The sequence below is a fragment of the Oryctolagus cuniculus genome, chromosome 3 (assembly GCF_051225735.1).
Source record: "Oryctolagus cuniculus isolate XC-2025 breed Fujian yellow rabbit chromosome 3, ASM5122573v1, whole genome shotgun sequence".
In the NCBI taxonomy this organism is placed as follows: Eukaryota; Metazoa; Chordata; class Mammalia; order Lagomorpha; family Leporidae; genus Oryctolagus; species Oryctolagus cuniculus.
This window is the reverse complement of record NC_142869.1, coordinates 33124199-33151193: the sequence shown is the minus strand read 5'-3', so window position 1 is coordinate 33151193 and position 26995 is coordinate 33124199. Positions and strand designations below refer to the sequence as shown.

General features: G+C 40.4%; 2 protein-coding genes across 4 annotated transcripts in view; one reads left to right on the top strand and one right to left on the bottom strand.

The window, feature by feature from the left end:
• The window catches only part of MDH1B (malate dehydrogenase 1B), a 28296-nt gene extending 27794 nt beyond the window's left edge, over nucleotides 1–502 (bottom strand). Inside the window, exon 1 of one of the 2 annotated variants that reach the window (XM_008259043.5) lies at nucleotides 313–502. In XM_008259043.5, the coding sequence (XP_008257265.3) occupies nucleotides 313–334 (22 nt within the window). In that variant the 5' untranslated portion in view covers nucleotides 335–502. The remainder of the gene's footprint in view (nucleotides 1–312) is intronic. The other variant, XM_070070310.2, reaches the window with a different exon arrangement.
• On the top strand, nucleotides 426–20061 carry FASTKD2 (FASTK mitochondrial RNA regulator 2). Of its 2 annotated transcripts, none has more exons than XM_070070307.2 (12): nucleotides 426–726; nucleotides 1438–2270; nucleotides 5989–6092; nucleotides 7328–7436; nucleotides 7720–7843; nucleotides 8106–8245; nucleotides 8382–8554; nucleotides 14648–14811; nucleotides 16454–16669; nucleotides 17044–17128; nucleotides 18782–18896; nucleotides 19868–20061. In XM_070070307.2, exons 2-12 carry the CDS (start codon nucleotides 1536–1538, stop codon nucleotides 19982–19984), a joined length of 2082 nt encoding a protein of 693 aa, XP_069926408.2. In that variant the 5' UTR covers nucleotides 426–726; nucleotides 1438–1535; the 3' UTR covers nucleotides 19985–20061. The 2 variants fall into 2 exon arrangements, with proteins under 2 accessions (XP_069926408.2, XP_069926409.2); XM_070070308.2 differs by having other exon boundaries at nucleotides 724–966.
• The last annotated feature ends 6934 nt before the right edge of the window (nucleotides 20062–26995 follow it).

The following is a 26995-nucleotide window of genomic DNA, read 5'->3' as shown; positions in this document are numbered from 1 at the left end:
AGCAAGTTCCTCGTGTTAGATTCTCTCCGACCCCCAACCCCAAATTAAGGGTCTTTAATCCCAGAGGCCTGTGCACGGTTCCCTCATTGCATTAATCACACCGCATCAACAGTACTTTAAGAGCACCCTGTTACAATTAAAATTCCTTGAGACAAACATCCATTTTGTCTCCACTGTATCCCCGGGGTTCAGCAACGCTGCAAGCACTGGGTGTTCCGTCTAAACCATTTAAGATCATTGTCAAGCGGCCGTATTGGGTAAGCGGTCGTCGGCGTTTTAAGCCATCTGCAGGCAGACGGGCGTCTCACTCACCCGCGATTACGAATTTGGCCATGATAAAACGAGACCAGAGGCTGAGGTCGAGACCGCAGCGTCGCGGTTTCCTGGCAACTGCACAGCCCAAGGCTAAGCGCAGGCGCAGGCTGAAGCTGGCGCTCAGACGGCTGGCGCTCAGCAGGAGGTATTCGGTGTTCAAAGTTACGACCTCAGCGGTTATTTCGCTTTACACGATAACACACTGCCTTTACAATCTCTATGGTTTTTTCTTTCTGCATCCAAGAAACGTGGCAGTTCTCATTGCTGGGGTCTTTCTAAGCAAAGTCCTCCAATCGCCGCGAACACACTAATTTTGACCTAAGGAGGACTCCGTCAAATCTCGCGACGTGCGCACTTCTCGGACAGCTGTCATGGCTGCGCCTGTGTGTAACCACGGGGTTCTCTTCTAAGGTGAGTGGGAGACGAGTGTAGGCAGAATGATTGGCAGTATCCGACGCTATATTTCGTTTTTCCTTCGGGACTCACGAGCCGCCCTGGTGTTAAGTTTAGGGAAGTAGGTTAAAGCTGGAGGGTAGCATTACGGAAGGAAGGGGTCCTGACACTGATTTGGGTTCTGGTGAGGTTGGCGTGTGGCCACAAGCAAACATCACTTTGATTTTCTGCCTCCCTCTCCTGAGCCGTTCTGACTATGTAAGTGCCTATTTTTAATAGGCCAAATTTCACTGTTGCTAAATCCTCTTGTTGAAAAGCAGCCATCAATGTTAAACCTTTTATTTTCGTGAAGGCATTTCCAAAGCAGTGCTATAAAAAAATCGCTCATGCAAAGGAAGCTTTGTGGGATAGTTTCCCACCAGAAATCGTTATATATATAAATTATGAAAATATAGGTTATAATATATATTTATATTTTAGATATAATTTGTATATGTGTACTTATATAAATATTAAAAAGCACAGTTTTACAATTCTTGTAAACTTAAAAACAGTGTATATGTTGTGGAAGTAGATGAGGCCCATACTGTGGAACAGTTTTAGCAACTTAGTGTAAATCTCTTAGTGTCTCAAAAGTTTCTCATGCTAACCACTGTTAAATGCATTTAATTTCTTTAAGTGAAAGTTTTGCTTTAACTTTTATTCCTTGTACTACCTGTTTCCCTACAGGCAAACGACAGCATGTGCTCTCTTTCCCTAATAGAAGTGCTATTTCTTTTATATTGACAATTTTAGAGCCATTTGAAAGTGTTTCTGTGAACAACAAAATGAATAAGAAAGCAGGCTCCTTTTTCTGGAACTTCAAACAACTCAGTACTTTAATTCCAACAAGCAGAACCATGAGGCTATATTCTTTGGGATTTTGCAGACCAAAAATTGTTTGTGCAAAATGGAAACTAAGAAGCCTCTTAAATGACTTAGGTAATAGAAAGCAATCATCTATTAGATATCTCTTTCAGGATGCATTTATTTTTAAATCAAGAGAAGATAGTTGTCAAGCAAAAGGCATAAGCACTGTAAGGGTCCCTACAGTTCATAGACTGCTTTGTCCCAGAAGAATATTCTTTGATGCAAAATATTCTGTTGTCTGTGTTGATATACCTGATAATGGACTGAAGAAATTAAGCTTTCATCATGAGGCCTCCAGTGAAGATGTTCTCATCAAGGAAAGAAAAGCAACCCCTCTGAGTTCCCGAAAACTGTCTGAGGAGTGTAATTCCTTGAGTGATGTGTTAGATACATTTTCAAAAGCACCTACATTTCCTAGCAGTAACTATTTCTCAGCAATGTGGACAATTGCCAAAAGGATGTCCGATGATCAGAGGCGCTTTGAAAAACAATTGATGTTTAATCACCCTGCCTTTAACCAGTTGTGTGAACAACTGTTGAGAGAAGCCAAGATCCTGTACTTTGACCACCTGCTGTTCAGCCTGCATGCCTTGGTGAAGCTCGGTGTCCCTCAGAACACCCTGCTGGTGCAGACCTTGCTAAGGACCATCCAGGTAAAATCAAAAGGACGCTGAAACGATGTTACCTGTCTTATCAGATCTTGAAAGAATGAAAGCAAAGAGACATGCAGTCTCCTTCAAAGAGGCTATCAACAGAATGAGTTCCCCTTACTGGTATTTATTTCTATATGTAGATTTATGATATGAGTTAGAGGTCTTAAGATAGCTATGTCATTTCTTCTTTTTACTATGGTTGATAAAAGCCTGCCCCATTTCCCTTCTCTAGTAAAGTTGAGAAGTGAACAGGCTAAAATGAGGAGAGATGCAAAATAAATAAATAGATATAAATAAAGATTGGGTAGCTGAAGAAAAAAAAAACAGAGAGCCAACATTTATTGAGTATCTATGCCTTTTATTTATATTGGAGGTCTTCACAAAGTTCATGGAAAATGAATAATATGAAGAAACTGCATGGGTTTCAAAATTTCTGCACATATATATGTATTTTAAAGATGTTATTTATTTATTTGAAAGAGAGTTAGAGAGGCAGAGTTACAGAGAAGCAGAGGCAGAGAGAGAGAGGTCTTCTATCCTTTGGATTACTCCCCAAATGGCTGCAACGGCTGAAGCTTTGCCGATCTGATGCCAGGAGCCTCTTCTGGGTCATCCACGTGGGTGCAGGAGCCCAAGGACTTGGGCCATCTTCTACTGCTTTCCCAGGTCATAGCAGAGAGCTGGGTCGGAAGAGGAGCAGCCAGGACTCTAACCAGCACCCATATGGGATGCTGGCACTGCAGTTGGTGGCTTTACCTTCTATGCCACAACACTAGCCCCAGATCCATATATATATATATATATATATAAATTTTGACAAGCAGAGTGGACAGTGAGAGAGAGAGACAGACAGAAAGGTCTTCCTTTTGCTGTTGGTTCACCCTCCAATTGCCGCCGCGGCCGGTGCGCTGCGGCCGGCGCACTGTGCTGATCTGAAGGCAGGAGCCAGGTGCTTCTGGTCTCCCATGGGGTGCAGGGCAGATCCATATATTTTAATTTCTTTTTTTCATGAGATTTTTGAAGTCCTCTTGTGTAATCTTATTTAGTCCCCTGCAAAGTCAATGTTACCTCAGTTTTGCAGATGAGGAAAAAGACTCAATGGTTTTAAGTAACTTGGCGAAGGTCACAAAGCTAGTAGGTTGACTTTTTCATGCAGGAAACATATGAGGGGACTTTAGAACACTTGTGGAAAAACGAAATTAAAAGATGTGAATTTTCCATGAGCGTTTTGAAACCCCTTCAATGTATTAGGTGTCAGCCTAGTATTACTTACTGAACTTATCAATATGGATAGAAAGATACACAAGACATGATTTCCAAATTTAGTAAGTTTATAACCTAGAGGAGAAGACAGATACTATACAGGAAATCACAGAAACAATAACTAACATTAAATGAGTTATACTCTGTTGTGGACACTGTGCTGAATACTAGGAAATCCAATTTTTGTGAAGAAAAGACTGGCCTCATAGAGCTTTGGGTGCAATGAAAGAAAAATACAGGGTGTTATGAGATTGTGTAAGAGGCTTCTAACTTAGTTCTGCTTTCATGGTAGGAAGAAGATACTTCGGTGTAAGACATGGGCATCTTAACTGGTATCTTAATGGCTAGGCCAATGCCAGCCATTGTATGGAGTTATTTAAAGGTGGTTATAGTAAATCAACTTGCTGGTCAATGATGCTTCTTCTAGACTTTGGGCAGGTATATACAGCAGCATAAAATCTGCATTGGTGATGTCTGAGCAATGGTGATTTGGAGTCAGAATGTCTGTACATGCATGATTGTATCTCACTGACCTGTTGGGTTGTGGTAAAGACATTTTAGCTAGAGGTGAAGAGACAGTGTGCCATCAATGAATCTACCCTTCAGAAATGCTGTGCAGTCTTTTCCTTTTTTTTTTTCTTTTTTTTTTTTTTTTTAAGATTTATTTATTTGAAAGGCAGAGTTACAGAGAGGCAGAGAGAGAGAGAGAAAGAGAGGTCTTCCATCCACTGGTTCACTCCCCAAATGACTGCAATGGCTGGAGCTGCGCCAATCTGAAGCCAGGGGCCAGGAGCTTCTTCTGGTCTCCCATGTGGGTGCAGGAGCCCAAGGACTTGGGCCATCTTCTACTGCTTTCCCAGGCCATAGCAGAGAGCTGGGTCGGAAGTGGAGCAGCCAGGACTCTAACCAGCACCCATATGGGATGCTGGCACTGCAGGTGGAGGCTTTATCCACCACACCACTGTGCTGGCCCCGAAATGTTGTACATTGTTAAGGAAATCCTCCCCTGGGAATGAAACTTTTTTTCCTTCTAGCTTGATCTATTTCTTATTATCTGGTTCTTACTTGAGACCTTGTGACCAGTTAGATATATAGTGTTCGCAAAAGAGCTTGCTTCTTTCAGCCTGAGTTTCCTCAGATGTGATCATAATTACTCTTGTGAAGTGTATAGATGAGTTTTGATTAGATTGCAGAGTATTAGTGTATTAGTTAAAAGTTTGTTTCCATAACAGGGTACCTGAATCAGGTCAACTTCATAAAGAAAAGAGGTTTATTTTGGCTCATAGTTCTGGAGGTACAAGGTCTAGGGACTTCATCTGGCATTGCATGGCAAGAGTTGCTGTCTGTCTATGTGGTCTATCAGAAAGTCTCCAGTACTGAATCACGGGAGTGCTACTTCAGTGACCTCTAAACATCATCATTGGATTAGGTTTCCACCATCTTAGTACCATTAACATAACATTTTGGGGACTAAACTCCTGAATTTGGGATGGAGGCAAATATTCATACTTTTGCAACTAGATAAGCTGTGCTGTTATTAGGCATTTTCCCAATTATGTCTGCTGCCTGCTAAATTAGTGCTCTACAGGGACCTTTAAGTCGTGTCTGTGGAGCCTAGGATCCCCTTGAGGTCCAGATTATGGTGGTAAAATATGGCAGGAGATGTAATCAGAAGATTCACAACTGAAGTTAGCTTGATACCCTGGAAAGAGAATAGAGAAATTGTAAAGGTCTAAGGGTCTTTCTGGATTGGAAAATTGCCTTTTATATCTCAATAGCTCTTGTATTATTACATTTGAACTCATTTCCATGTGAGCTTGAGTCCTAAAAAGAGGTAAAAGTAATGTTTGAGAAAAGTTATTTTAGAAGCAGAGAGGTATAATGAAATGGATTTTTTCCTCCGCCTTGTGGCGCCAGCACACCAGGTTCTAGTCACGGTCGGGGCGCCGGATTCTGTCCCGGTTGCCCCTCTTCCAGGCCAGCTCTCTGCTGTGGCCCGGGAGTGCAGTGGAGGATGGCCCAGGTGCTTGGGCCCTGCACCCGCATGGGAGACCAGGAGAAGCACCTGGCTCCTGGCTTCGGATCAGCGCGATGCGCCGGCCGCGGCGGCCATTGGAGGGTAAACCAACGGCAAAAGGAAGACCTTTCTCTCTGTCTCTCTATCTCACTGTCCACTCTGCCTGTCAAAAAAAAAAAAAAAAAAAAAAGAAGAAGAAATGGATTTTTGATGATAATGGTGAAATTAAAAAAATGTTGATGCAAAAAGATGTGTAACAGCTATTGATATATGATGTCTTATTTCTCAATGACACTGTTTATTGTGGACTGACTGTATGCAGTATTGATCTGATACTGAATCCTTTAACTGATAGCATTGGTTCAGTAGTCTTGCCTGGGTGAAATAGTCTACTATGGGCTAATTACCTCTAGTGTTTTTGTAATTGCATTTTAACAGGAACGTATAAATGAGTGTGATGAGAGATGTCTTTCGATTTTGTCAACTGTTTTAGAGGCGCTGGAACCATGCAAAAATGAACATGCTCTTCGATCAGGATTGCGGTAGGAACTCTTATGCTTTCTTCATGTGCTTTTCTCTGCTCCTTTTCCATCTGGAATGAAAATTCAAGATGAAAAACGGAATTACTGTTTTTGGGATGAGGGGAAGCATATTGATAGTTATAATTTCTGGGCCGGCGCCGTGGCTCACTAGGCTAATCCTCCACCTTGCGGCACCGGCGCCCCAGGTTCTAGTCCCGGTCGGGGCGCCGGATTCTGTCCCGGTTGCCCCTCTTCCAGGCCAGCTCTCTGCTGTGGCCAGGGAGTGCAGTGGAGAATGGCCCAAGTCCTTGGGCCCTGCACCCCATGGGAGACCAGGATAAGTACCTGGCTCCTGCCATCGGATCCGTGCACTGCGCCGGCCGCAGCGCACCGGCCGCAGCGGCCATTGGAGGGTGAACCAACGGCAAAAGGAAGACCTTTCTCTCTGTCTCTCTCTCTCTCACTGTCCACTCTGCCTGTCAAAAATAAAAAAAAATAAAAATAAAAATAAAGATAGTTATAATTTTTAATACCTTATTAAATATGAAATCCCAACTCTGGATGAGATAAAACTGAAAATGATACCAGGGTACTTCAAAATGTTTGTGAAAAATGGAATTCAAAGATAATTTTATTTTTGGGCAAAAAATTGAAATGTCAAAAGTCTTCAAAACACTCATGGAAAATGTGTATTACAAAAAAATGCCTGTCAGATAAATAAAATAAATCTTTGAAAAGACTATGGATTTCAAAATGTCTTAGCATTCTCCACCAAAACAGGTGTGGATAACATTGAAATCCAAGTATCTTAAAATATAGTACTGATGTGGGGTGGAAGAGAATTGGCATTGAATTCAGTTCAAAATAGTTATTTGGGCACTATATAGGGGATTACACAACAATGGCCCAGTTTGTAAAGGAATTTGTAAAACTGATGCAGCCAATCTAATGTCATAGGTTAGAGAGAATAATACTTAATTTGCTTTTTTGTTGACTGTGAATCAGATATCTTACCATAATCTCCTGTTATGATTTGTTCATTAATAAAAGTAGTATAATAATGTGAGAGGAAATAGTTATTTACTGGTTCTAGGTCTTTCAGTAACTGTTTATACTCTCTTCAACAAGTACATCATGTCTATGGCCTTCATTTTTTCTTGCACATAAGGAGTGGGAGCTGGGCCAAAGAAAATTTCCAGGTTTCCCCTCTGGTTGGAAGACTTTAGGATTACAATATGTGTTGTGTCTGATGACAGGATACTAGTTGATCAACATGTTTGGAAGATAAAAAGCATCTTTACGTTACAAACTGTGATGAAATACATTGGACAGGATACACCAATTGCTCTGAAAAAGAAACTGGAGGTAAATTCTTCAATTTTCTTTAGTTGGTGAAATTTGGAAAGAAAAAAATTTCTGGTGTCCTGCCATCACTTTCTGAAATCAGCTTTTTAGGATGACATTGTTGTGCTTTTGTGTTTAGCTATGCTAAGCTGCATTAATAGAAGTAGAATTATATTTATCTGTATATATTTGTGCAAATATATATATATGTATTTGAATCATTGTTCTCATACTTCATCCTTTTTAAAGATAAAAGTTTAATTTTCATGCTATAAATGTTACATTGAAACTTGTTTTTCTTTAGATGAAAGCCTTGAAGGAATTAGACAGATTTTCTTTGTTGAATAGCCAGCATATGTTTGAGGTGCTAGCTGCCATGAATTACCGGTCTGTTGTTCTCTTGAACGAATGCAGTGCGAAGGTCATAGGTAAGGGGAATTTTTCTTTCAGGATTTGTAGCACTTGACCTACTGTTATGGATTATATTGTTTTGTTTGTTTAAAAGACTTGATTTTATATAGAGAAAATCCGAAGATATATCTAAGTTTTATTTTTACCTGTAGATTTTTTGTTTGCTTATCAAAGTGTAGTGCTATGTTTTTCTAATGAAACAGAAGTATTGAGGATCTTGAGTCTTACCTTGAAAATCATCTGGTAACTTTTGTCTGTTTATTTGACTCATTCTTAAAGATAATATCCATGGTTGTCCTTTCAAAATATTGAACAACATATTGCGATCCTGCAAAGACCTTCGATACCGTAATTTAAAACTCTTTGAGGGAATAGCAGATTATGTACATACAACTTTTGACATCTGGACGTTGAAACAAGTGAGTATGCTCACAATTTAGAATAGGCCTCAGACACTTTCAAGAAGCCTATTTGTTCACTTAGTATTTTTTTTCTAAAAAATTACTATTACCATACTATAACTATTAATTTTTCTCCAATTCTCCTTTTTTCAAGGTACTTTTTCTCCTCATTTTATTTGAAAACCTTGGCTTTCGGCCTATTGGTTTAATGAACTTGTTGATGAAAAAAGTAGTAGAGGAACCTGGATCCTTAAACACGAAAAGCATTGTCTCTATTCTTCACGTGTATTCTTCTCTCAATCACAGCTGCCAATCTCAGGACAAAGAGTATGTACTTATGGTTTTTTTGTTTGTTTTTTACCTTTTTAGGGCCACATAACATATTATTAAAAGATTATAAGTTATACACTTAATTAGTTGTTACAAGTGAACACATCCATAGCCATTGTCCATGTCAAGATGTAAAACACTGTTTGTTACTCCTGTTTGTGTCTTTGTTTCTTATATTTGTTCATTCAGTGTAAGACTTCATTTCAAACTCACCCAGCTTATCCCTTTAGATCTCAAGTTCATGATTCACTTTCTGCTTAACTTTATTGGAAAGTTGAGAAATATATCTTTAATAATTATCAATTGTCATTTTTTATCATAGCAAGAACATTTAAAATGAGGTCTATCCACTTAGATTTTTGTTATGTTATATAGTGTTGTTAACTGTAGACACAGTGTTGTACAGTGAATCTCTGGAACTTAGCCATCTTGCATATCTGTAACTTTATATTGTTCCCACTCTCCTGGTAACCACCATTCTATTTTTTTCTCTGAGTTTGACTTCCTAAGGCTTCTCATGTGAATGAGATCATACAGTATTTTTGCTTTGGAGACTTGCTTATTTCACTTAGCATAATGTCCTCCTAGTTCATCCATGTTGTAGCATATAGCAGGATTTGTCTTTGTTAAGTCTGAATAATATTCCCTGTATTTACAGAGCATAGTTTTTTGAACTAGTCATCTGTTGATGGACAGTCAAGTTGGTTCGCTACCTTACCCATTGTGAATAATGTTGGAGTGAATGTGGGAATGCAGATATCCTTTTGAGATAGTTTGGATGTTTGGGGCACCCACACTCCATCTGGCTCCATCCCTACTCCATCTGGGTGAGACAGAAAGCAACTCTCTGGTCAGTGCACTAAAAGGCTGGATGTTAGATGCATGTTCTACTCTCCCTGATGAGGAAAACATTACAGGTGCAGGTGATCTCTTGGTGCTGAGCTGGATAAGCTTGAGGGAGGGGCTGACATGAGTAACGTGAAAGTGCTCTTTTTACCTGCTCAGTGCAACTGCTCTTAGTTTTATGCTCATCCAGAGTAATGCAACCTTCTAGCTGGATTCTGTACTCCTTACAGAGGCTTTTGGTCTGCTTATCACTGTAGAGTCAGTGTTTCTGTGGGGCAGCAGGAGCTGGGTCTTCCTTTTCTACCATCTTGCTGATGTTGCTCCTGTATAATTCAGTTTTGACCCTAACTATTCATTTGGTCCCAAGCTACTGCTTTCTGTGTTTTTCATTTTACCACAACCATGAAGTCTACTGTTAAATGCAGCTATACCTCAAATATGTCAGGTTCTTTCATACTTTTCCTTTCCACCAGAACATGTTTTCTTCTTCTCTGGATTAGTTAGGGTTCATTAAAAACCAGAAACACATTTACAATGTCTTTGGTTAGCACAGCTTTTAAAAGCACAGGCTCTGGAGACAGCTTGCTTAGCTTTACTCTCAACCCTGCCACTCCTGAGCTGCTTGGCTTTTGGCAAGTTCCTTATCTCTGTCTCAGTGTATTCATCTGTGAAAATGGGATGAATTGTTTGGAATGACGTTGGATTGTACTCAGACTTCAAAGCAACCCCACAGATTCCATGGGATTAAGAGAGTAAGCACTGGTGTTTAGGGAGTTTTCCAGCTGACTCTAGGCAGCTCAGGAGATAACTTGGTTAGTAAAATTGTTAAATTGGAAATGAGGGGAGAAGGAGCTAATGAAGTAACAAAGTTTGGGAAATCCAGTAACTAGCAGTAGCAGAATTAGTACCAGAGGGAGTCATGGATATTGCCCATCTGTCTGCTGTGCTTTCTTCTAGCCCCATGATTCTCAGGCAGAGGTCATTTTGCCTTACAAAGAATATGTAGTGATGCTGAAATATTTTTAATTATCCCAATTAGAGGGATTAGAGGGAGTGTGTGTGCTACTGTCCTCTACTGGAGTGAAGACCAAAGATACTAGCTACACATTACTATGCCAAGACAGCCCCTGATGACCAAGAATTATCCAGCTGCAAATGTCAGCAGTGTTGAAACTAAGAAACCCTGATCTAGCCCTTGGCCCTGAATGCCCATACATGTGGAGTCACCTGAATTTGGTACTTTGAGTATCATAAAAAAAAATAAAAGAAAGAAACACAACAACAAAAACTAAAAAAATTTATGTCCTCTGTCCTTCCTAGACCAGTTAAGAAGACAAATCTCCAAATGAAGGCAGTAAGAAATCAGATGAGTGCTTTATGAAGCATGAGAAATGAAAAAGGAGGGTAGCATTGTAGTCTGGAGTAGCTGGTGTTTTAGAGCAGGAGAACTGAAAGCATTTGTGAAGGGAGTTGACTAGAAGAGATAGATTAGATAGGAGAGTAGTGGAGAATTTGGCTTGCCACGTTGTATGTATTCAGACTGTACATTAATCATTATATTTATGGAACAGCCCGTGGGGGGATATTAAATCCTTAGAGTCTTCCTGAGTTTGCAACCCAAGAAAGAAAACATTTCACATTTAAACTTTGTCATTTTGAGCCTTTGATATTTTATCTTGATCTATATTTTCCACCCTATGGACAATCCTAGACTTGTATCTCTGGCCACTAATGTACTGAACCCCAGACCCAAGTCCCTGGGAGGCATACTGTCACTGTGCATCTCAGAATTGTTTAGAGTACAGTAATTCTGTCTGGACATGAGCCCACTATTCTTCGTTTTTTTGTTTTTTGTTTTTTTTTTTTGAAAGACAGACTGGCATTGTGGTGTAGCAGGTAACACACCCCATATGGGAACCAGTTCGTGTCCTGGCTGCTCCATGTCTCATTGAAATCCTTGCCAATGACCTGAGAAAAGCAGCAGAAATGGCCCAGTTGTTGGGGCCCCTGCCACCCATGTGGGAGACCCAAATGAAGCTCCTGGCTCCTGGCTTTGACCTGGCCAAGCACTGACCGTTGCAGCCATTTGTTAAATTAATCAGTGGATGGAAGAGCTCTCTCTGTCTCTCTCTCTGTAACTCTGACTTTCAACTAAATAAACAAGTTTTTTTAAAAAAGAACAACAGAGAAGGAGAGACAGAGAGAAAGAGATCTTCTATCCATTGGTTTACTGTAAATGACTGCCATGGCTGAGTCTGGGCCAGACTGAAGCCAGAAGCCTGAAACTATCCAGATCTCCCATGTGGGTGGCAAGGACCCCGGTACTTGGGTCATCTTCCACTGCCTTTCCAGAAGCATTAGCAGGGAGCTGGATCAGCAGTGGAGCAGCTGAACCTTGAACCAGTGCTCCAATATGGGATGCTGGCGTCTCAGCCAGTTACTTAACCTACTACACCACAACATCAGCCTGGAGCCCACTAGTCTTGATGCATCGTTTTCCACTCCCCAGGCCCTCCTTCTTTTTCATCTGAGTGTGTTTGTCCATTTAGTTAGCAAACGTTTAGCTGGCACCTGGGGACGTGGGACACAGATGAATAAGACACAGTCTTTTTCTTGCCAGAGGATTCTGTCTAAAGGGACAGGTTGACACATAAGTTGGTAATTAAACACAGCATGAAAATTAGAGTGATCAGGTTTCATTTGGAATGTGTGGAACGAGAGGAGGGTTGCAGATGTCAGCCTGGCAAAGAAGAAGGTCAGTGGGTGTAGTCAGTGCTTCCTGGAGAAGGGGTTACCCAAGTGATAGATAGATGGGAGTTCACAGGAGAAGAGAAGCAGGAAAGAACATTTTGAGTGGAAGGCACTCTATGTGCCAGGTTTAGAAGAAAGAAACAGCAGGGAACAGCATGCAGTTTGGGGCACAGTGTGAGGCGTGGGTTAGAGAAGACCACAGTGGTAGTCACCCAGCTCCAGGCTTCATCCTCCTTACCCTGACCTGCTGCATACTCCAAACGCAATTACTTACCGTTTTACTAAGCGTTGCCTCCCTGTCATCTCTAGGACCTGATATATTCCTCTCAGGCAGTTCTCCTAGCCTACCAGGCTCCCCTCCCTCTAACCCAACTGCTAAGGGCCTCCCAGTTGACTTCAAACGTTTCCCTTTTAGTCTCAAAGATAATAAGGGGCTTTCTCTTAACATAAAGTATTTTGAATGTTTTCATCATAAGCAAATCATAAATGTCTGAGGAGATAGCTGTTTACCCAGTTTGGAAATTACATGTGTATCCACGTATCAAAACGTTGCATGATACCCTTAAGTATGTGCAGTTTTTATGTGTCAGTTAAAAATTAAAAGAAAGCTTTCAAAAAGAATACAGACTTCTGGGTATATTTGCCCCTGCTGTGAGACTCGCAGCCCTGTGCCTGCATCCCATTAGTAATTTACTGTCCAGCAAATAGCATGTATGTTCATGGCTCTACTGTGGTTTCTTCTGTTGATCTATAATTTCCACCCTATGGGCAATCCTACACTTGTATCTGTCACCATTAGTGGGTTGAACTCCAGATCTGCTTTCCTAGGTTGGATGTGGTCATCGTGCATCTCAGAATAGAAGTGTCCAAGTTCAATAATTCTGGACACGAGCCAATTATTCTTGATGCACCCTTTCCTACTACTCAGTTCCTCCACCTTTCCCGTCTTTTACTACCTATGCAAATTTCCCTTCTCTCTAAAGCAACTTTGTGTACTTTCCTCTTTGCTGTCATAGTACTTTGCTTATACAAGCTTACTTCAAAAAGTTATGGGAAATGTGATTAAAAGATAAGTATATTTTGTGCAAAAGGTTTTTTTTAACTGTGAATATGTACTCTTGATTTTCTATGAAAAATGCAAATTACAAAAATATTATGGGGCTGGTGCTGTGGCATAGCGAGTAAAGCTACCACCTGCAGTGCCAATATCCCATATGGGCACTGTTTTCAAGTTCCAGCTGCTCTACTTCCGATCCAGCCCTCTGCTATGATCTGGGAAAGCAGTAGAAGATGGCCCAAGACCTTGAGCCCCTGCACCCATGTGGGAGACCCAAAAGAATCTCCTGGCTCCTGGATTCAGATTGGCACAGCTCTATCTGTTGTGGCCAACTGGGGAGTGAACCAGTGGATGGAAATCCTCTCTCTCTTTCTCTCTCTCTCTCTCTGCCTCTCCTTCTCTCTCTGTGTAACTCTTTTAAATAAATAAATAAATCTTTAAAAAAATTGTGTATGAATTAAAAAATTGGTGGGCCAAAATAAGCTTATATTTTAATTTCATTTCTCCATGAAATTTGAAAAAGAATTTATTTATTTATTTGAAAGACAGAGAGACACTGGGTCATTTCTCAAATGGATGTGATAGCCGGGACTGGGTAAGGTTAAGCCAGAATTCAGGAGCCCAATCCAGGTCTCCCATGTTAGTGGCAGGGACCCAAGTACTTGAGCCATCACTTGCCTCCCAGGGTGTGCATCAGTGGGAAGCTGGAATCAGGAGCAGACTGGGACTCAAACCCAGGCACTTTCATATGAGGTGTAGGCATCCTCAGTGGCTTCTTAGCTACAGCACCAAATGCCCATTCACCTTGAATGTTTTTTAAGTATCTTCATAATTCTTGCCTTACTGACCTAGGTTCTAAGGATATCTGTGCCATCTATTACCAGTGCACTCTGGGCAAGTGACCTCACCTAATTTTGCTCTTTGCTGTCTTTATCTGTGCTTAACTGCATAGTCATACTGTGTAACATTGGCTCTGAGTGATTTGCTTTACAGTGTTTTTAACCCAAAGTATTGATAACTTGAGAATTTTAATTGGTTATAAAACTGTAGTGGTAGATTAGGCTGTTTAGAAAATCTAGCATAACGGTTAATAGGCTTTGGAGCCTGATAATTTGGGTTTCAGTACTATCTCTGCTACTTTTTGGCTGTGTGTTCTTGGCCAAGTCAGTCAACTTGTCTGAGCCTGTATACTCATCTTTATTATGAAGAAAATAATTATACGCAATGGAGTTTTAATGAGAATTAAAGCCTATAAGATATTTGTACTTTGTAGGACACAGAGCATTAGGCACTATTCATTGAGTCTATATACTTGTGGATAGCACCCTGAGCAATGTGTGGATACTTATTTGAAAGCCTGATTTTTTTTTAACTTCTTCTAATAAGCTTTCCTTCTGTTTATACTTGCAAACTGACTCATATTTGCTCCCTGGAAGGTTCCTGGATGTTATGGCTGCTGCTCTGACTGGTTGTCTTCACCACATCTCTTCTCAAAACCTACTGAACGCTGTGTATTCATTTTGCATGATGAATTATTTCCCTCTGGCTCCTGTTAATCAGCTTCTCCAAGACGACGTCATCAGTGAGCTGCTGGCATCAGGTAAGATGTGAGTGCACAGTGGTGCCTGAGATGCCCACGCCACCAGCTCCCTGTGACTCTGAATGGCATTGTCGCTGGGACAGTGTTGACATGTGCAGAATGGGTGTTACTGAGACAAGCGCTGATATGGTGAAGTCAGAAGTCAGTGCTTCAAACCTACAAGCCTAAGTGGCCTCTTTTAATGACAGCTCCTACATATGAAGAGAATTATAAGGAAGGAATCATCATTCTTTCTTTTTAAAGAAGTTTTATTTATTTCAGAGGTAGAGAGACAGAGAAAGGGAGGGGGAGAGAGAGCAAGCGCCCTTAAGCCTCTTCAGCTGGGGCTGGGTCATGCTGAAACTGGGATCAAGGAACTAATCCCATTTCCCACATGGGTAGCACGGATGTAACTATCTGAGCCTTTTCCTACTGCCTCCCGGGATGCATATTATCAGAAGCTGGAATTGGGATAAGAGCCAGGACTCGAACCCAGGTACCCAGGTACTCTGAAGGGGTGCAGAAATTCCAGGTGGCAGCTTAACCCCTGTGCCAAATGCTCAGTCCTAATATTTATTTATTTATTTAAGATTCATTTATTTGAAAGTCAGAGTTAGAGAGAGAGAAAGGTCTTCCATCTGTTGGTTCACTCTTCAGAAGGCCACAACAGCTAGGGCTAGATCAGTACGAACCCAGGAGCCAGGAGCTTCTTCCAGGTCTCCCATGTGAGTGTAGGAGCCTAAATATTTGGCCATCTTCCGCTGCTTTCCTAGGCCATTAGTAGGGAGGTGGGTAAGAAGCGGAGCAGTCAGGAATTGAACCATTGCCTACATGGGATACCTGCATCACAAGTGGCGGCCTTACCTGCTGCACCACAGTGCTGGCCCCCTCCATGTTACTATTTTTTTTTACCCTGTAAGTACTTCCAGAAAGTCTAAATGTTCAAGTTATTCCTTGATCAGATTAAGCTGTATTGTGTATGAGTAGGGGCACATTGCATGTCCTGATGTTCACATTAGACATAAGCCAACTCACGTAAACTTTTGCAGAAGAGCTATATGAAGAGCTTTGTGAAGAGCTATGAACACCTGGCCACATGTGGCCTGTCATGAAGACACAGCCTATTAGATCAAGTAAAGAAATAGTTACCAAAGTAGTGAATTTATGTACTCGTGGAACCAAATTAATCGTTGGCTTTTAAACAAGGAAAAGCAATATCCTGGTAGATGTACAAAATTGAGAATAGAATATTTAAAATTCTTTTTAAAGCAGTGTCATGAAATCTCTAGATTGAGTTGTGAAAAACCAATACCCTGTGCTGATTTTTCAAGCAGTGTAATGCTGGAGAAACAGCCTTGAGCTCAGGAGACTTGGATTCTAGTCCCGATTTTGCTTTTACTTGATCATGAGGCTTTTTACCACTCGTGGGCATTTCCTCATCTATAGAATGAAGTTTTGATTAAATCACCCCTGGAGATATTTTAGTCCCTAACACATTGTCAGATGCATCTCATTGATCCAGCCACTGTGGAAACAGGAAGACACAGAGAAATTCCTCATGGTAAGGGAGATGATTAGAAATAGAAGTACATTAATACAACTTTTAAACCATGACATTGTTTTTTTTTAAACAGTGTAATTTCTGTTTTCATTTATTTTTTAGATGACAGGGAGAAGAATGTTCACAGACTTCATATTCTGGATACTTGTCTGAAACTTGATGATACTGCTTATCACAAGGCCTTAGACTTAGCCCTGCCACAGCCACCTTCGGTACCATCATGTCCAAATACAAAGGTGGCAGAGGTGTTAAGTAGACTCCTGGGAGGTGAAGGATACTTCTCAAAAAATGTGCAGTTGCCACATAATTATCATATCGGTATGTGACTTCATGTGACTTCCCTTTGTTTTATTTATTTTCTTGAAAAAGTGTGTAACATTGCCTCTGGAGCTGTACTACCTAGGTTTGAGTCTTGCTCAAAAACTTAGTAGTACTATAAGTTTAGACTTCCACTAGCCTCAGTTTCCTTGCCTGTGAAACAACAATAACAATAGTGCCAACCCTATATGATTCTTGGGACCAGTAAATGAAATTATACATGTAAAATCCTAAACAAGTGTCTGGCACATGGCAAACTCTCAATATATTTTAGCTACTGCCATTAGCTCCTGTGGTAGGAGTGATAGATATTTTGAAGCAGAATATCACTTTCAGCAATGTTTGGAAAATTAATATCAATTCTTTTCTTTCAGATTTTGAAATCAGAATGGATACTAAGAGGAGTCAAGTGCTTCCATTTTCTGATGCAGATATAACTTGTGCTACAAATATTCAAAGGTTGCTGGTTTATACTTACTTGCTGAGCTGTCTGAACTTAAATCTTAATTCGGAAAGACTTCATATTAAATAGGAATAATAATACTAAAACCTTATGTTTGTATAGAGTTTGCAATACCCTGTGAGGTTTCTCATTCATGAATCGACTCCATAGGTGGAAATGTGGACATTATGGTTGAATACAATAGACTGGAATGGGACCATTTACTGAAATAGACATTTTTTCCAAAATTAAGTTTTGAAGTTAAACAGTTGAGTAAAACAATAGAACATAGTTGAAACTATCAGTGTGGTGTAAATTTTGACATGATAATATGCTGGTGATCATAAAGGATTGAAACTTTTACAGAAATCAAATACCCAATACCAGAAATCAAATACCTCACTTTATACAGAACCTTCCCAAAGATAGAGGAAGCACAGCTTCTTAATTACAGGGTTTTGTGTATGGATCAGAGCACACTGAAGCTAGTTGTAGGTCATCTCCTTGATTCCGGCATTACAAAGATAGAGTGCATTTGGGGAAACTGTGATGCTGCTTCCTTCAAGAATGCCTGTCTCTTCAATAGACATGTAGGACGAGGTCATCTTTGTACACTCTCTGTGGCACATGAAGATGAGTCACACGTGGGTCCTGACCCCAGTGAGCTTATATCCCTTGTTGCTCCATTGGACATGGCCATAAATACAAGAAAGAGAGAGAGGAAGAGAATAAATGGAGATTTTGAGAGAATCTATAGAGATTCAAACTGTTGCTTCCTCCGCCTTCTCCATTCCCATTCAGTTGTATGACTTTTACTCCTTTCTGAATTCATCTAGGCTTATTAAATCCAAGTTCTGTTTTTGACCATCTTTTTATACTATCTTCCATACCCGTGTATCCCTCTCTTCTCAAGGAAGGCTTTCTCTGTAGCCCCATTCAAAGTCATTTTTCTTTCTCAAGTACTCCATTGTTCTGGCTAGTACAATAACAGCAGTTCTTAGCATATAGTTCTGAGAAGTGAGGAATCGAGCATTATTTTAAAGAATATTAAATTTATAACAGCCAGAGCATTGGAAAAGAGAGTAAGGATATAAGTATCTCTTTTTATTTTTTCCTCCCAATGAACTTAATCTTTCCAAAATGTCAGAAATAATAGAATAAGAAAAAATAAATTATATTTCCTGTATTTCTGGTACATTTACAGATTACTTTTCTCTTAGAGTTTTCTTTTTTGTATCTGGTCTCCCAGTTCTGGTTTTAACATGCAGGCAATATACAAGAAAAGCATTTGCTATTTGGTATTATGTACATGGAAACATCAACTAATATAAATTTAAATCATTATATTCAAGGATCAGCACTATACAGAAACCTTTCATGCTTTCTTTCATAGCTGAAAATTTTCCACATCCACAAAATGGAACCATATTAAAGATGGGTGAGAGATAACTCAATATGTAAAGCATTGTTGTAAGTGTTTGGTTCATTAAGTTTCCTTGAATACTAAAGTATCTGCAGAGTTCACATGACAGAGAAGTGAAGCCCTGAGCAGTAGGAAATAGTAACAGCTGTGATTAGTGGAGAACTCAAGTTTGAAATTTCCAGAGAGCAGGAATGCAGCAAGATTGTAAATGTCAGTTTCAATAACTGTTGTTTGTTTTTGTTTTCAGAGTAGCTGTGCTATGTGTTCCTAGATCTTCTTACTGTTTGTATTCGAGCCACCCCAGAGGGATCCTTGCTATGAAAATGCGGCATTTAAATCTAATGGGTTTTCATGTGATCTTGGTAAGAAAAAATGCAGATGAAATATTCTTTAGTTACTGACGTACATTCTTTGTTCCCAGGAATGTTGTGGTTGCAGTTGGTTAGTAGGACTTTAAAAGAATTATCAGCATAAGAGTTTTAGTTTTCATTTTCTTTGAAAAAGAACATTTCTAGTACATGAGTTGTTCCTACTCTGCTGATTACTGTCATTTACTAGTGGTTTTATAAATGTTATTTTGGTCAGCTATAATCTTTTTTTGTTAAGAGGGAAAAATGTAGATAGTATCTTTTCTTATTTAATTTGACACATGAAACCAAAATTAATTTCCAGGTTATCTTGAAGAGGGAAGAGGAGGTGGTAAAGCATCGGCTCATGGCCAGTGTTAGGTTGTTGCAGGATGTCACCAGGAAACTGGCTGGTTGTAAGAGGCTGGCTGTTCCTGTTGCCTCTTAGTGTGCACTTTGATTCTGAGCACCACTGCTTTTCATGAACAGCCTCTTCAGATGTCTCTGTCGGTAGCAAGAATGTTTCAAATAGATGTACACTTATGTGAGTGCTGGGATCTACCTAAACACCACTCGGCTGGTTCTCCACACGATGTGAACTGTAAGCTCTCTGGTCTCCCATTGTGGTACTTTAGGATCCAGAAATGGGTTATGTGTGGACCACTGAGGGTAAGATGGCCCCCCTTCTCTTAAAGACTACTATTTAAGACTTATTTTTTCATGCCAGTCATTATATGTATTCTAAGGAAAATTTTTCTAATCAAGTCATTTTTGTGCCATTAAGAGAATCTTTAAAACTTGTGTGACTTTCACTTAAAAGTTTCCTTCAACCCAAGCACATAGTTTATTAGGTCTTTAAAATATGAGTTGGGTGTTAAAAGGTAACATTTGTTTTTAATTGACTTGATGATACTTGAATATGCTTGGGTCTCCAAACTAGCTTTTATTTTATGTTGCCTTCTGACAAACTGTTTTCTTCTTTTAAGGTCAATAACTGGGAAATGGACAATCTGGAGATGGAGAATGCAGTAGCATTTTTGAAAACTAACATCTATTCAGTTGAAGCCCTTCCTACTGTTAATGCAAATTGTCAAAGCACATAGTAAAGGAAGTCAGCCTTTCACCTTAGGACACAGATTTGTAAAAATGACTTTAATAAAGACTATAATTCAGTTTTCAATGGAATTAACTTGACTATTCACCATAACAAAAAGTGTTACTTCAGTTCACTGTTAAAGTCGATTTTAAAATTGGAAGAAATCTTACTACTGGCATTTTAGAATATGCTGAACAAATTTCAGAGGGATTGGTTTTCCAACCACACCTATTCCAAATAGTGCTGAGATATTTGAAAAATTCATGAGCTGTAAGTTTCAATGTTTCTCCTCAGCTTCGGTGTATTAAAACCCAGTTTCTTCACTGTTGTTGGGTCACTGGTAAGTGGGTACAGGCAATCCTTGTGTGGGAAATCCTGTGTATTTATGCTCCTACTCTAAGTTATTCTGAGACTTGGGGTTTTTCCCTCCAATTTTCAAGCATTGACCAGATAGCAATTGGACCCGGTACTCAAATTGCACAGTGTATCAGAGTTAGTAAGGCAGGAGGTTACAAATGGTTGCAGATGGCACTTGTATTTGTAGCAAGCATTTCAGGAGAAGGTATTTCATGGCCCATAAAAGAGAAACACAAAGGAGGTAATACATAAATGGCAAGGAGTCTAAATTTATTAAAACCAATAGGCTGTCAGTTGGTAACATGGTAACTTGCTGTTGTTAGATTATTTCTTCTGCTTTCTTCTCCTCTCTTCTTGCTATTTCATGAAGTCTTTTAAGTTGAATATGTAGCTAAATTGTTGTGAATGAGACCTGAGGACTGTTTTTCAATTATGTTTTGTTTTTCAAATATTTTGTTTAATAACCCACCTACCTCAGTGATCACTAGGCATGGTCACTTGTGGAACCAATAGCAGGGGTTCCATGCCAGATGGGTCGTCACCCCTACAAAGACAGGCATGCAGTTCCTGCACGTTACTATGAGCCCGACCCTGTGAAGTGTTCGTACATATTCTGTTTTCATTGTCTTACAGCCCTCTGAGCTGTAGCTCAATTCTCTCCAGGCGTTTGTTTCCTCCTCTGTAATATGAGGTAATAACAGTTGCCCAAGGTTACATGGATAGTAGGGCAGGGGTAGGCTTTGAATGTAAGCCAACGTGGGCTCACAAGAAAAGTAGTAGGGGATCCCCAGGCTAGTAGTGGAAGCACTGCAGCAGTGTGACAGCAGCTGTCAGGTTTTATCAACTTACTCAACCTGCACTCAGAAAAGGTTAGAGCTGACAATAAACTTAGAGATTATTCTACACACTTCCCTCATTTTATGGATGAGAAAGTGATGGTTCAAAGAATTTTATTTTTCTGAGGTCTCAGCCATGCCACTGATTTCCACATCATTTCACCTGCTGCCCTGCAGCTTATGTCCCAGGAGGTCTAGATTCTGCTTCCAAACTGGACATCCCCTAGTTTCGTGTACTTGGTGAAGTGGTTAAATCTTCACCAGCTTCAGATGGAGATGAAAATATTCCGTTATTAAAGGAACCAAAGTTCATTTTTTAAGTGTTAAGTATGTATCAGTTTCTTCTAGCGACTAATTACGACTTGTAGTCAAAGGATTGGACAAATTTATGAATATTTATAACCACTGCCTGGAGTAGCAATTTTCTTGAGTTTGTACCGATTGACGTGGAAGATAAAAAAGCATTCCTCTTTTGCTAGCATTACTAGTGTTAGCATTCTTCGCTGCTTTGTGGCAATGAAAGAGAATTGGGCAAAGAGCTAGCTGATCAACATGAAAACATTTCAGTCTACTACTAAAGACATGAATATTCAAATAAATGAGGTATTTTTGCCCTTTCAAATTAGCAGTCTCTTTTCCTTTAAGAATTACAGTGCTGACAAAGGTGTAATGAGGCAAGCAATTGCACACACTGCTGGTGGAATGTAAATGAATGCAACCTTTCTGGAATATACTTTATGGGGTTTTTTCTCCCATATTTACAAAAAATAGCTCTATTGAAGGACAATTGACATGACAAGCTGCGTGTATTTAAGATGCACAAGTTGGTAAGTTTTGACGTGAGTACATACATGTATACCTATGAAGTCATCACCACAATCAGGATAATGAACATATCCATCACTCTAAAGTGTTCCTTTCCATTTGCTTTTCTTCTGCGGCCTGGAAACCATTGATCTAAGGTGCACATAGGAAATAGCACTAGCTGCAGGTCATTTGGGATGTCTGGAGCTTAGTAGAAAAAAAGTATAGAATAAGAACTAAAATCAGTTAAGTCCAAAGTTTTAGGAAAGATAGTAAATACTGATTCTGTGGGAGATTTCCAAATTTTTTTTTTCAGAATTCTTAGAAGCTTGATCTTGCTTTCCAGATACAGTAGTTCAATTTCAAGTGTTATATTTCAAATGGCTACATGCAATTCCTGAAGGCATCAGGTTCTTCAGATCCTTGGTAGGTAGGTAACCATTGGCAAGAAACTTGGCTTATATAAGTGACTGATGAAACAATTTGAAACTTTTAAATACCATTCAAAAATAGAAATTTCTAGTCTTAACAGCCCTTTTCCTATCATTAAAAAAAGATGACATTGGTAATTTTTGGTGATAATACAGATGGGTCTCAAATGTAATTGGATTTTCTTCATATTGGATATTTCCAAATTATAGTCTAATTTGTAGACTGGTTATGTGTTATTAGAAGAGTCATTCTGTGGCTAGCCTGGACATCTTTAAGCATCTACCTGGAGCTGTACCTATGAGGAGCAGCATTCCTCAAACACCAACTAACTATACTTCGTCATGCAATTAACCAGCAGCTAGAAGGTTCAGTGCTCATTGTGGTGGTTCACTCAGCAGCAGGCTGCTAATGTAGCTATCCAAGTGACTGGATATGTTCCTGGCTTCACACAACAGTTCACAGCAGAGCAGCGAGTGCCAGATGCCTATATACTGGTACATTTTTCATGGAGATGTAGGTTGTCAGACCCTACCCTGTCTGTGCTATGGTTTAGGGAGCCTTAGATGAGATTACGAACTAAGAGGGTTTTGAGTGCCCAGCCCTTTGTGCTTACCCAGAAAGTTGAGGAGGTAGCTCTCTTGACATGCTTGTGACCCATTTGTGCACTTGCGTGTGCTATGGCTCAGTGGTGGGCCCAGTAACAGCTGAAGTTTGTGGGCCCCAGGCTCCCAGCTTAAATTGCTACAGCGACTTAGCTTCCTCTAGCCAGACATACCTACTTGAAATTAGGAAAGCCAGGTGAGACAGAGACCACATTTCTGCCAACAACCATGGAACACTGATTTTTCTGGAGTGGCAATAGCAGAAATTGTAGGGTGTGTTGTGGCAGGATATAGGGCATTCATTTTGCTAGTGAGGACTGTGGCTAGGTAATGTGGCTCTGGAATCAATGACTGAACAACATCAGCATGATTTCTTAGCTGCCTGTCTGTAGGCAGACAGCAGCTCTGCTGGGCAGCCTGGTATGTAGTCGTGCTCTGAGAGTCCCTGGAAGATAGCCTAAAGGCTGTTCTTCAGCCTTCCAATCATCTTGTCAGCAGGAGACTTCTGTGAAGGTCGAAGTTAGCATCTAAGCACACTGTCTAGACTAGATAGAGTGCTTTCTGTTATCAGCAATTAAATCCTGATTGATAATATGATATATACCATGCATGAAAGTCCTTTGAAAAGTTTGTGGAAAATGGAATTAAAACATAAATTTATTGTGATACAAAAAATTTTCAATCATATTTTTATAATATACATTTCCATGAGCTTTTTGAAGAATTTTCATCTATATGTGGATGTGTGTGTGTGTCTGTGGAATTAAAAAAATATGGTACTTTATTTTGTTATTTAACATTTTTTCTTTTTATTTGAAAAAGCGACAGGGAGAGAGAAAGAGAGACAGACCTTTTATCCATGTTTATGCCCCAAAAGACCAAGCAGCCAGGACTGGGCCAAGCTAAAGCCAGGAGCCGGAACTCCATCCACGTCTCCCATGGGTGGCAGGAACCCAAGTACTTCCCAGGCATGTTAGCAGGAAGCTGGGTCAGAAGCAGAATGGTCAGGACTTGAAACAGCACTGTGGGATGCTGGCATCCTAAGCAGCTGCTTAACCCTGTGAGCCACAGTACTCAAATTTTCCAAGTTTTGCTTTAAAGAATTTCACTCAGGGTTAGAGGTATACACAAGGTTGCTAAGGCACACTAGGAGCACCCAGGAACCCTGCTAGCTGGCTTTCCGTGGACCTCGCCCTCAGCAGATTTGTCGAGGTAGCAATAAAACTACTCTGGCAGACGAAGGAAGAAGGCCTGTGTTCTTCTAGTTCTTGCATCTGATTTTCGCCGTGCTGCCCCATACTTTTCACTGCACCTCTGCCAGTTCCCTCACTTGCAACCTCTTTGTACTAGGACCTGCATCAACCTGAGGAAGAAAGAGAAGACAGCATCAAACTTTTGCTCAGCCCCAGGAAATCCATTCCTTACTTTGCTAAAAAACTGTAGAACAGGAGAAAGATATATAATTTATTAAATATATAAATAAGACTTTCATCTTGTCATTACTTTTAAGTTAAATTAGACCAAGATCCAATGCTGTCATATTTGGGAAGCTTTGAAGTGCTTGGATGTTGCTTAAAGTCATCAGAAAATTCTCCATCTATCTCATTAATCCTGAAGAATATCTAGTCTTGAAGAAAATCAATTAAAGATAAATGGAAGCTCTTCACCAGCGTGAGGTTCAAATACAGTGTCACCCGCTGCTGCTGCTGCTAGTGCTGCTTCACGGTCCAGTCCGGAGGCTGTGCTTCTGTGTGCTCACCCTTCCTTCACCCAGCTGCCCCAGGGCAGAGCTTTGCTCAGGCTACTGTGTTTTATGAGAGGAGTGTTTTCCTATGAGGGCTCCATCCACCAAGCCATTTTTCTCAAAGCATCCCTCAGGGCAGAGAAGTTAAAGCAGAACAGGATTTCCAGTCTCAGCTGTGTCACTGGAGGAAAACAAAGGAGGTTAAAACCAAAGTAAAATCAAGTTTTATTTGGGAATAGCATTGCAATGGGAATACATGTGTCATAGTAAACTGCACATACTCAAAGAAGTTGAGGCAAGGGAAAGGTTCTTTATTTGAGAAACAGAGAAAATGAGGCAAGAGAGAACTCAAATTTGTTGGCAGGAACTGGGCTGGGACTGAAGCTTGGGGTTGGGAACAGAGTCTAGGTCTTCCAGTTGGTGTTAGGAACCCAGTTAGCTGTCACCATTGCCTCCCAAGGTATGCTAAGGGAAAGTTTCTAAAGGCAAAAATGAGAATTACATGAGGTGTTTTGAAACAATCTCTGGTCACAAGGATTAATAACAAGGTGGATGTCAACTTGAACAGGCAGTGCCTGGGCAGACGTCTTTGCAGAAAGTGCTTTTTGTGTGAGATTGTGGTCTTTCTGACTTGTGGTTCTGGTAGTCTCTTGTGACAGTTTTATAAGGTGATTGGGTGTAAGAAGCCTTCCTTCACAACCTCCTGGCTAGCTGGCTGGCTGGCTGGCTTTTTGATGGAACTGACAAATGTGGCTCCATTTTGATCCTGAAAATTTTCAGGGCATCCATTTTTTTCAAGGACACTTCTTGAGTGATCTCAGGTAAACATGTAACTTCAAAGTGTAAATAATCAAAGCAGCCTGATCAGATTTTTTTGAGAACCTAGATGTAAAATTACTTGTGAATTTACTTGCTTCTTTTTTCTTTCTTTTTTTTTTTAAAGAAATTCATTTCCTAATAGTTTTAAATTTTTTTAAAGATTAATTTATTTGAAAATCAGAGTTACAGAGATAGATAGAGAGACAGAGCGCCATCTTCCATCTGCTGGTTCACTCTCTAATGGCTGCAATGGCTGGAGCTGGGCCAAACCAAAGCCAGGAGCCAGGAGCTTCCTCAGGGTCTCCGATGTGGGTGTGAGGGCCCAAGCACTTGGACCATCGTCTGCTTTCTCAGGTTCAATAGCAGAGAGCTGGATTGGAAGCAGAGCTGCTGGGACTCGAACTGGCGCCCATATGGGATGGCTGCGCTGCAGGTGAAGGCTTAACCCACTGCACCAAAGTGCCAGCCCCAATATTTTTAAATTTACAAAACAAATTGTGAGGCGAGGTAAATACAAAGAGTTTCCATAAACTTCTCACCCTATTACCCCATTAGCATTTCATAGTAGTATCTTTGTCACAATTAATGAACTTACCTATTATTTTTATTTGAACTCCTTTTATCCCTTCCACGCATCCAAGCCTGTAGTTATCAACATTCAGTTTTCATTGCTGTTGTTGTTTGTTTTTGCTCACACAAATAAGGTAGAACATACGGTATTTGTCTTTCTGTCTTATTTCACTCAACACTATGTCCTCCATTTCCATCCATTTTACCTCAAATGACAGGATTTCTTTCTTTTTCACAGCTGAGTAATATTCCATTGTGTGAATATACCATTTTTTTTTTTTTTTCGACAGGCAGAGTGGACAGTGAGAGAGAAAGACAGAGAGAAAGGTCTTCCTTTGCCATTGGTTCACCCTCCAATGGCTGCCGCGGCCAGTGCACTGCGGCCGGCGCACCGCGCTGATCCGAAGCCAGGAGCCAGGTGCTTCTCCTGGTCTCCCATGGGGTGCAGGGCCCAAGCACTTGGGCCATCCTCCACTGCACTCCCTGGCCACAGCAGAGAGCTGGCCTGGAAGAGGGGCAACCGGGACAGAATCCGGTGCCCCGACCCGGACTAGAACCCAGTGTGCCGGCGCCACAAGGTGGAGGATTAGCCTAGTGAGCCGCGGCGCCGGCCAATATACCATTTTTTTGAAAGGATGTACTTCTAAGCCATAACATCATGCCCTTTGTCCAAACATTGACCTAGCAGTTCACACCCATTATTCATTCAGTCCTAGCACAACTCTATTTGGGGATGATTCATAAATATTAATATTCATTTTATAGATGAAGAAACTGATACTCAGCAGTTTTAAGGGAATTTTTCAAGGATGTACAGTTAGGAAAAAAGCAGAGCCAGGTCTGTAATCCAAGTC

Excerpts from the sequence above, each read along its gene's own strand:
- FASTKD2 (XM_070070307.2), top strand. The coding sequence starts at position 1,536 with ATGAATAAGAAAGCAGGCTCCTTTTTCTGGAACTTCAAACAACTCAGT. Across the intron at positions 2,271-5,988 it reads CCTTGCTAAGGACCATCCAG|GAACGTATAAATGAGTGTGA; the intron begins GTAAAATCAAAA and ends GCATTTTAACAG. Across the intron at positions 14,812-16,453 it reads CAGTGAGCTGCTGGCATCAG|ATGACAGGGAGAAGAATGTT; the intron begins GTAAGATGTGAG and ends TTTATTTTTTAG.